The sequence below is a fragment of the Acanthopagrus latus genome, chromosome 9 (genome assembly GCF_904848185.1).
Source record: "Acanthopagrus latus isolate v.2019 chromosome 9, fAcaLat1.1, whole genome shotgun sequence".
Classification (NCBI taxonomy): domain Eukaryota; kingdom Metazoa; phylum Chordata; class Actinopteri; order Spariformes; family Sparidae; genus Acanthopagrus; species Acanthopagrus latus.
In genome coordinates, this window is record NC_051047.1 from 17,858,792 (window position 1) to 17,869,688 (window position 10,897).

General features: G+C 43.3%; 1 protein-coding gene across 1 annotated transcript; it reads left to right on the forward strand.

Annotated features, from left to right (window-relative positions):
- Positions 1–500: 500 nt before the first annotated feature.
- Positions 501–10,698, forward strand: LOC119026334 (indian hedgehog B protein-like). Its single transcript, XM_037110628.1, has 4 exons — positions 501–1,453; positions 2,515–2,672; positions 3,245–3,348; positions 8,006–10,698. Exons 1-4 carry the CDS (start codon positions 1,148–1,150, stop codon positions 8,758–8,760), a joined length of 1,323 nt encoding a protein of 440 aa, XP_036966523.1. The 5' UTR covers positions 501–1,147; the 3' UTR covers positions 8,761–10,698.
- Positions 10,699–10,897: the final 199 nt, after the last annotated feature.

Genomic DNA, 10,897 nt, shown 5'->3' on the forward strand with positions numbered 1-10,897 from the left:
CCAAACATCTGGGCGACCAGTAAGTCTCACAGATGTAAATTACCCCATCACACAGTCAGCCGGTCAACCAGTGACCCTTGATCTTATTTGATATTGGAATGCAGCCAGAAAAAAAAAAAACTAGTGGCTGCATACTCCAGGAAATTGATTGGTTTAATTGATCCTGATTGCCTGTTGTTTACAGTCTAAAAGAGAAAGAAAAAAAGAAATGGGGTTGGGAGCATCCAGAGCTGTCAAGGGCACAGACAGACAGACAGACAGACAGACAGACAGACAGACAGAGACAACAACTGGAAATGTGAAGTGGCAGCAATAAAGGGCATCGCTTTGTGTTCGCTGCTCGCCTCCCTGCCTGCCAGCAGAGTGTGGACAGGACTCTCCAGTGCGCCCGGGCTGTCCCCAGGAGGGGCGGGGTGGGTGGCAGTGCGGGGACAGAGAGGCAGGAGAGGGAGAGAGGAGAGGAGAGAGAGAGAGAGAGAAGAGAGAGAGAGAGAGAGAGAGAGAGAGGAGGCGAGGGCAGGACTGGCAGGGTGCGGTCTGAAGTGGCAACAGATCGTTTTGGATCACTCAAACCCTTTCAATTCAACTGGAAAGCTGCAGCTTGTTGCGCGCCGGCCGCATATGGAGAGGGAGCCGCTTTGAATCCAGAGAGGGCACCAACCAAACAGCAGGCGACAGTGGCTGATGTTGTGACAGTTTCCCAGGGCAGGAAAGAAAAGAGAGGGAGAGAAACCACAACACTGCAACTTGGATATCAGTCACCACTCTCTCTCTCTTTAACTCTCTCACCCACCAAATCGACTTTGAACCTGTTTGTTTAAATACACGGACTTTACAGCCCTGCACACTTACTGTTGATTCTGTGCGGCGGAGGGAGCGAACTTTTCCTCAATTGGGCTCATTTTGTGTTTTGCTTTTTTTAATTTTTTTTAATTTTGTTTTGGAGCGGCTCAAAACTTTTTTTTCTTTCTTTTTTTTTCTTTGGTGTCCTCATGGTTCCCGGTGCAGCCGAGGTGCCGAGCTTCTTCAATCCGAGCTTTTCGGACGTGATGTCGCGGCTGTCACGGACGATGGAGTCGGGAACTGAGCCGGGGAGGTACTGAAGACATCTCTCTCCCCCGGGAGAGTCCTCCCTCCCCCCGGGGCGATGCGGATCTCCTTCCTCCTTCTCACCGCCTCTCTGTGTGCCTTGGTCCTCCTCCTCGCACCTGCCTCGGAGGGCTGCGGGCCGGGGAGGGGGTACGGCAAGAGGCGGCTCCCGAAGAAGCTCATCCCGCTCGCCTACAAGCAGTTCAGCCCCAACGTCGCCGAGAAGACCCTGGGAGCCAGCGGGAGACCCGAGGGCAAGATTACGCGCAACTCCGAGCGCTTTAAAGAGCTGACGCCGAATTACAACACAGATATTATCTTCAAGGATGAGGAGGACACGGGCGCCGACAGGCTCATGACACAGGTAAGGAGGGGGAGACGAGCGAGGACAGGGAGGGACGCGTCTGGCACAGATGCGCAAAGGTGGACCATCGATCCCGAGAACAGCTGCATTTAAGTCTTAGTTGGTTGATCCCGAGCCGACAGCTGCAGACCCTCAGCTGGATCACGTCCGCAAAATTGTGCGCTGAGTGTTTGCAGTCTGTTGAATGTTTAAACCAAACATTGATTTCATTGACTCTCGGCCATTTGTTTCACCTCTGGATTTTGCTTCTTGACGCTTGTACTCCCAAACTAAGCCTAATTCTTTCTTTTCTTCATCAATCATCGCAATCTGTGCTCCCCGTCCGGCTGGGCATATAGGCGTGCGTAAAACCCGCTCATTTTAGGGTTAAACCGAGGCTATTCGGATTAAATAGCCAGTAAGGTAAACTCAGTTAAAGTTTCATAACATAGTTTCCACGCTGACCTGGCCCACACGGAGACACCTCTCACCCACATAGTACCGTTGAAACAACCACTGAAGTGGCTTCTTCCGCACAACGCGCCAAATCTGTGCGCACCCAAACACCTCAACCTGGCAGCAGCTCAGTTTATTCATTCAGCGCATCAGACGCATCAGTCAGGCATTGCTCCACAGAGGCTTCTTGACTTCAAGCCTTATGTAACTATCTGAAAAAACAAACTGCTCAATCATCCCAAGCAAGCGCACATGGATCCATGTGTGTGCACTTTGACCATTCACCTGATTAAACTCACCTGACACAGTTATTACCCACATTCATTTGTGTGTTGCTGAGAGGAACCTCATGGCCCCATCACGTCCGCCTTCGTACCTGATGGGCATTTAGTTTGTTTGCTTTCAGTCACTATTTATTTCCAAATCTTCCCTGTCCTCATTTTAATAATGACACTAAGGTCTCTGAGAGTATCTGGCCCACAGTCAATCATGCCTCAGACTCATCAGCACATCCCTCTTTTCTCTCAAAACATCCTTCTCGCTGCTCATTTTGTCATCATATTGTTTGTTTCTAACAGCCTGCCTTCCCTTTCCCTCCCTGTGTCCCCCTCTCTCTCTTTCTCCAGCGTTGTAAAGACAAGTTGAACTCCCTGGCCATCTCTGTGATGAACATGTGGCCCGGTGTGAAGCTGAGGGTGACCGAGGGCTGGGACGAGGACGGCCACCATTCAGAGGACTCGCTGCACTATGAGGGACGTGCTGTCGACATCACCACCTCAGACAGGTAGGCCAGACGCAAGACCAGGCAGCATGGGAACTGCTCACAGTCAGTCAATCACCTTATCAGCAATGTGATGAGTCACTGGATTGGTCAGCAAAAACTGGCTTGTTTGTTCTTGCTGCCTCAAATGTGGACATCAAATGATCAGATCCAAGTTTGTGGCCAAATGTCTCCTGAAATTCCAACATCTTAATTCCATTAAATCACAAAAAGTCATAGATTTCAGTCTAAAAATATAGATATTCAGAGCATGTCTCAAAAGGTATGTAGTGTCAGTAAATCTCTGAATCACATTTCGAGTTAAAGATGTAATAAGCAACATTTTTTTCATTAAAATGTCAACAAAAAAACCCCAAAACTGCTGGAACTGTACATTTTGCCAAATGCTTCGTAGGATGTTCAAACCAAGACAAATCAGTGATTTTACAGAAAGAAAAAGTGTGTTTCATTTGGTCGCCTGTGGCTATGAACTCAAGGGGAAAGGAAGGAAGTCATCATTTTGACTACACTGAGAGACCCATCACAGCAGAAGTTACATATTGGGCGTTTAACAAAATCTTTTTATCCTTCCACAGGGACAGAAATAAGTATGCCATGTTGGCGCGGCTGGCTGTGGAAGCGGGATTCGACTGGGTCTACTACGAGTCCAAAGCCCACATTCACTGTAGTGTCAAGTCAGGTAAGAAGAGATGGATACGAGCGACAGTTTGTGTGTGTGTGTATGTATTATCTGTTAGTGTGGGGTTTTTTTTGTGTGTGTGTGTGTTTGCGGCCAGCTGTTATTACCAATAATGAGGTTGATGCCAGACCCTTTGTTGGCGTTTCACTAATGGTTTACCTCGCCTTCCAGCGCCACCGTCATCAGTCTTTGTGTGTGTTCATGTGTGTGGCCTATTGGGAGCCAATCAAAGCAGGGCGTGCACCTGTGCTCTCCGCTGTATTCAGTCTCACGTCTTGGTCAGATCTCATCCTGAGGTGATCTTCCTTTGTGTGTAGGATATTCAGCTGCATAATCTGCAGAAAGAGAAAGTAACTGTATTATTTTAGACACAATCTGTTTAGTTAGTTTAGTTTATCATCCTTTTGGAAAGTCTTTTTGCCTCATTACATTGCAATAATTACAATCAATAAATAATGTAAATACACTAAAATGTTAGTGACACACACCTCCTTTAAAGGAGACATATTCAGGTTCATCAGTTTGTTGTGGTTTACTACTGGATTAGGTTTACAAGCTTTAGTGCTCAAAAATCACATCAGTTTTATCACACTGTCCAGTGCTGCAGCTCTGTATTCCCCTTCACTTGAGACACTCTGTTTTAGCTCCTGTCTCTTTAAGGCCCCCCCTCCCAAATACCCAGTCTGCTCTGATTGGTCAGCTCACACACGCCTGAGCCAGCACCGCTAACAAACACAGAGCAGCTATGCTAAATCAATCAATACTTACATGTCAAACTAGCACAAATTATGTAAATGTGTGACACAATGACGTAGTGTGATGCCACAGAGTCGCTGAATTAAAGGCGGGACTACTGACGTGGCGTTTCGGGAGCAACGTTTTCTGTGGGAGAGAGGCGCTTTTGTTGGTGCGGAGTTTGATCTTTTTAACATGCAAGATCTTTGACATGCACAAGAACCTTTAAAACACTAAAGGAGAGGAGAACATTAAAAAAGCACGATATGTCTCCTTTAAGAAGAGGAGCGACAAACAAACTTTAACAAACTAATTTTGGCCCTTTGATATTTTTGTCGGTTTGCAAATTAGCCCAGTAATTAGCTTTGTCTGTTGCTAAGCACAAAAATACTTTTATTTAATTAAAAATGGTTTAACCTCTGCTGTTTTTAAGCAGACAGAATTTCCAAACCGACAAAATGCTTACAAGGGTGCATTGTTTTTCTCCTGTACTTTTGTATATATAAGGTTTCTTTTATGATCATGAAAACTATTAAAGAAAGCAGAGAACGTAACTGATCTCAATTCCTTTGCACTTAACCATTTTCGAATTTTGTTAGTTAAATAGGCCTGGTATAAAGACTCTTTTGGCACAGCAAGTCTGCAAGTGTGGTACCTTATACTTCTTCCCTGATGGTTACAACTCATATTCGCCATAGAGAAGGTGTAATACGAGGATTTCTGTCATTTCCCTGCCACTCAGATCTCACAAAGCAGTGACCTACCATGCAATCTTTTGCTCAACAGATTGTTCTCTTTAACCACAGACAGTGTAAAAAATCTTTACAAATGTATGTTAAAAACTGTCGAATCTTCCTTATTAAACACAATCATTGCAAGTCTTTCCCATATATGACAAGTGTTTACTGGCAGAGCATTGCAGCAGCTGTTATTACACATAAAGTAGCACATTTGCAAAAACTAATGGAATAATATCCAGTAGATAGTATATAGTATACAATACTTACAGTGACATCTGACTCTTCTTTTGCCATTTCTGGGTTTGACTGATTTTATAGTTACACATAGTTTTATAGTATTTACAATATTAATAAGGTAATAATACAACTCAGAAGTAGTTATTTGATAAATTTCCATACAAACAATCTGTCCTCAGGGGGAATAAGGTCCTCAGAACACGTTAGAAAGGTAGCTACTTAGAAAGGTCTGGCTGACATTAACAAAGTGAAATGATATGAAATTGCATTATCATTCAATGACAGTTTGTTAGTTCTGTTGATTCAGTGATGAAAGTCAGTAAGAGAAGATGTTTCTCCACTGTAGTTGATATATTTTCATCACAACAGGTAGCTAGCTAGCTATGTTAGCTAAAATGATGGCAACGCTTATGGCAGCTTTAAAATTTCCACCTTGAAAATACACAGTTGATGTGAAGTGGCCACACTGCAGCACACACTGTACCAAACACAAATCAGATATAGTCCCTGAGCAAACAATACTTTGACTACCGCATTCCACCTCCAGCTATTCTAACGTCCCGATACATATTATAAATCCATGTACCCACGTCTGGTACCACCACTTATTTGATGCCAAACTGCATTCTAGCAGAGGTTAGTAGGCTGTGCGATGATTAACTCTCTCTTTGTGTTGCTGTTGCTTTTCCTTCAGTAGGTCTCTCTCAGATCTCTTATCTGAGTCTTATCACCTCCCGGTCACAGCCCTCCTTTGCTGCAGCCCTCGGGCATACAGACACACACACCTTGGACAAATATTTGGCTGCCTTAAGACTGCTTTAAGACAGCCCTCCCACACACACACACACACACACACACACACACACACACACACACACACATTTGTACTGATTCACTTTCTTGTTTCGAAACTGATTTTTGCTTTCAATAGATGGAGCAGATATCTATTCAATTTGTTCAGGTTATCACCTTTTCCCAGTTTCATTCCACTCATTCTTTCCCAAAATAGCAGGATTCATTGTCAGAAATCGAGCTCATTACAATGTACCAGCACTCTCTCCCCGCGTGGAGTGGTCATGTGACTCGGTTTAAAACACAAACTCTGCTGTAATCCAAACAGTATCCAGACCCATGTCTGAGTCTGTGTGCTTTCCTGTCTCTGTGACCCCGGGCCGTGCTCTGACTGCGGTGATACAATCAGCTGGTTATCCATTAGCTTTTGCTGACTAACTCTTCTTGCCACCTCGTCTCACTGCATCTTAAAGGGCCAACTGTGGCTTCTTAGGCAGTCTAAGTGACAAACAATGGCATGACACAACTGAAGCCAACACGCTTCTCTCATAATGTTGTGTCATTTTTTGTCATACTGATATCACCATGTCAAAGAGCCATATTGTGCTCATTTTAAGGTTTAGGTTAAGGTTATAACATTTAATTTCACTACTATTAGAATATGTTTACATGCTTTAGTGCTGAGAAGAACAGAACTGTGCTGGAAAGTTTAGAGCCGACCTATTCATACAGCAACCCGTGGGTTGATTACAGCCCTTTAAAGGAGCCATATTATGCTCATTTTCAGGTTCATCATTTTATTTGGGTTTCTGCTGGAATAGGCTACATGCTTTATTGCTTAAAAAAGACATTTGTTCCCTCAAACAGTCCAGTGCTGCAGCTCTGTATCCCCTCTCTGTCTGAAACACACTGTTTTAGCTCCTGTCTCTTTAAGGCCCCCCCCCTCCCAAATACCCAGTCTGCTCTGATTGGTCAGCGCACACATGCCTGAGCCAGCACCGCTAACAAAAACAGAACAGCTGTGCTAAATCATTTCTTATGAGCCAAACTAATTGCTTGGCATTATTAGCGAATGCATCACATGGTGATGTAGTGTGATGTCACAAAGTCACAGAATTAAAGGTGGGACTAATGACGAGGTGTGTCAGGAGCAGCGTTTTCTGTGGGAGAGAGGAGCTTCTGATGGTGCAGATTTTGACCTTTTTCTTTTACATACACAAGAACTATAAAACACAAAGGAGCAAAAAAGACTTACATGCCATAGCAAAGTGAATGGAACCATCTCCTTTGAGCACATTATATTAAAAGAATTACAAGACGAGAGCCACCGATGATTCACAGAAAAATACAATAATAATTTTAAGGCCTTGGTATTGAAGAATGCTTCGTGGCCACCTCAAACATGCTGCAAGAGTTCTGGTGACAGGTCCAGTCACAAAAGAGAAGAGATAGTGAAAACTGTCAGAAATCACAGCATTTAGTCTAGAAAATCAAACTGAAATGCCGCCATGCTGTGTGTGTTTCTGAGTTTGTGTGAATGAGGACGAAAAATAAGCAAAAGACGAGGTTCGAACACGAGCCACATAACACACGTATGTTAACAACCTGCTGCTGATCCACTGAGATAAAGCTGTCCTTGGGTCAGTGTCAAAGTCTCAACAGTTGTATAGATCACTCAGCGATCATGCAGCCGCTGTTGTTCCGTTTCTCTGAGAGACGTTCAAACTGTATTCTTCTCTCTTTGTGTTTTGACTCCTCATACTTTCATCATTATCGTCAAAAAAAAAAATCTGAGCTGCAACAACTAGATTGATTATTTGATTAAAGACAATTAGTCACCAGCTATTTTGCTCATCAATTTGTCAATTCAGTCATTGTGAAAGCAGAAATGTCATTTTGCTGGTTCCAGTTTCTTAATTATAATGATTTGCAGTTTTTCTTTGTCATTTATGATACTAAGTGACAGTGATGGACTGTAATTATAATAGCATTATTTTTTGACATATTTATAAACAGTTTCAATCAACTAATTGTGAAAAATAATCACACAAAAAAATGGATCATAAGAAATCAATTGTCAGAGCCCTCTTGAAAAAAAAGCGCAGACTGGATTAAATGAAATAATCATTCCTCTCTTTCTTTCATCCCTTCAGAACATTCCGTGGCAGCCAAAACCGGTGGTTGTTTCCCTGGCGATGCTCAGGTCGTCCTCGAAGGTGGGGTTACCAAACAGATGCGGGACCTTCACCCTGGCGACCGCGTGTTGGCTTCTTCAACGACAGACGGTCACGGCCCCCTTCTATACAGCCCGGTCTTATCCTTTGTTGACCGCCAACCCAACGTCACGAAGATCTTCTACATCATTGGCACCGACAGGGGACTTAATATCACCCTCACAGCCGCTCACCTGATCTTTGTCACGGACTGCACTGCAGGGCTGCCTGAGAAGGAAGTGACAGCTGAGGAGCCACTTTGGGGCTCCGTACGGGGGGGCAGGCCGAGCCGGGAAGCAGGTCTGAGAACAGTTTTTGCCAGTGAGGTCCAACCAGGACAGTGCGTACTTACGTCACAAGGCAAGGTGGACTCACAGGCAACGCTTTCAGTCGTGACCTTTGTGGAAGAGCAGAGGAACGCCGGGCTGTATGCCCCACTCACCCAGCACGGCTCCATCGTGGTGAACGGTGTGCTGGCATCCTGCTATGCTGCTGTGGACAGTCACCGTTTGGCCCACTGGGTCCTGGCCCCGCTGAGGTTCTTCTACAGCCTGATGGGACCTTCAGAACCGCAGACTGACGGCCTGCACTGGTACCCTCGGCTCTTACAGAGGCTGGGGCAAACACTGCTGGACGCTGGACACTTCCACCCTTGGGGGATCGAGCAGGTGCCACAGAGACATGTATCACACTGAGGACTTCATTCACTCACCTGTATTCAGGAGCACCAAAGCACAGACTGAGGGACCACCAAAGACAATTCATTTTATAGTGGAAATGTGTTTTTATACACTCAACTTGCCTGTATTTGCTGTATTTCTACAAACTCCTTTATGTAGCACATGTACAACTGTGTGAGAAAACCAGTAGAGGAGACTGGGGAGATTCATTTTATACTTTTTAAACTGATCCCAGAAGATTACGAGGACCGGAGAGACTGAGATATGACAGAAAATCACATTTTAGATTGAGATACCAACAGAAATGCTGGCATAAGTATTTCTCCCTTAAAGGTGCAATATGTAAGAATTGGCCACCTATTGAAATCAAACTTAAAACAAACCAGGCAGCATATCAACACTAGCTGTAAGCTAGTTAGCTTGGTTAGCTGTGCATCTAGTGGTCTGGACTGGAAGCTCGGATCACCAGGGGAGTGTTGGTGTTTACACTGCTGACACCGGAGCTTTGACCAAGAAGGGTCAGGGCAACTGGTTAGCATGCTTACTTCAGATATTTCGCTATCGCTGCAACACAACACATAACTTAAAAACTGATATTTGTTCCAATTATGTTGATAATTTAAGTTAATTTGTGGATGTTTTGTCAATATTATGTCAATATTTTTCCCTTCAGAGCACTTCAGAGATCAAAAACAGGGACTGTGATTCAGAATTCTCTTATTAAAACAAAAGTGTAGGTGGTAAAGTATGACAGTCAGGTTTCATCATTCATTTTTGTACTGTATTTACAGCCATCTGACAACATTAGAGTTAGAAGAAAACAGAGAGGAAGTGAACAAGGGGCTCCGTACATACATATTCATACAGATAAGTCATTAAAGGTGCAGTATGTGAGAATATTAGTTTAAAACCTTCAGAAATTTACCAAAATAATCAACAAGAATGCGAAGATATAGCAGATGTCTATGCATTGTTTTGCAGAGATATTCACAACAGTTAGCATGCTAACTAGCTAGCCCCATGCCCAAAATCCTGTTTCTCCTAGTGGTCCGAAGCTCCTCTACTGAGCTAGCTGAGTTAGCGGCGGTTAGCAGTCAGCCTTGCTAGCCTGGTGAAATGGTTCCCCCATTTGTTGGTGGAAATAATTCAACAGGTGGCAAATTCATACATGTTGCACCTTTAAGAAGGAAAGAAAGACAACTGCTTACGAAGAGAATCATCACTGCAGTGAATCTCCTTATTCTTTACCCTTCTTTTATTCAGCCTTTACTGTATATTTGCGAAATAATATTTAAACTGGACGATGGGGGAGGAAGTTGTGTGTATGTACTGACTGGCAGGGACTTACCAAGCACTTCAACTTACTGTTGTACGTACTTCAATCTGCTTTCAGTTGACTCGACTGTCTTAGACTAAATCACAGGGTTCATCTACACATCTTCATGTTTTTATTTTTATTGATTATTTTATTTAAACAGTTTTAATTTGTGACATGTTTTTCAGGTCAGTTGTAGCTAGTTAAGGGCATACACGACACTCAGGCTGTATTCAACTACTGTATTAAGCAAAAGCTATGCATCATATTAAATAACAGATAATAAATCTCTTTTGATCTTGAATAGTAAGCAACCTGATAGCTCTCCTTTGCATGGTCTTTTTTTTTTTTTTTTTGTATTCCATCTATCAGCCAAGACTTGAGACCTAGATTAACAGAGGTACAGACAATTTTGTTGATGAAGTTAGACACACAGACTCAAACATCCCATGCAGGACATCCAAGGCATTATTCTACATACTTTCAAAAGGATTTGTCACATATGTATATTAAGCTATTGTTGGAGAGACTATTTAAAGATCTATTTTTAGAGAATAATGTAAACTAATATTATTTTCAGCAACTTTGTGCATACCATTTGTATTTGAAACATAAAGTTGTTGTTTTTAAAACCAAAACTGCTCTGTGCTTTATTTATTTTTTGCTTTATCACCAAAACACGAGACGTGTTTATGCAGTGAGGCTTCTCTTTAGTTGACAGAAAGGGTTGGGCTGATGCTTTCTTTTTTTTTTTTTTTTTCCAAGTCAGAAACACCAATGTGAGCCACCAGCTGGGTTTGATAATCCCCTGCTACGTGCTGATACATAAACAGATGG

Excerpts from the sequence above, each read along its gene's own strand:
- LOC119026334 (XM_037110628.1), top strand. The coding sequence starts at position 1,148 with ATGCGGATCTCCTTCCTCCTTCTCACCGCCTCTCTGTGTGCCTTGGTC. Across the intron at positions 2,673-3,244 it reads GACATCACCACCTCAGACAG|GGACAGAAATAAGTATGCCA; the intron begins GTAGGCCAGACG and ends ATCCTTCCACAG. Across the intron at positions 3,349-8,005 it reads TCACTGTAGTGTCAAGTCAG|AACATTCCGTGGCAGCCAAA; the intron begins GTAAGAAGAGAT and ends TCATCCCTTCAG.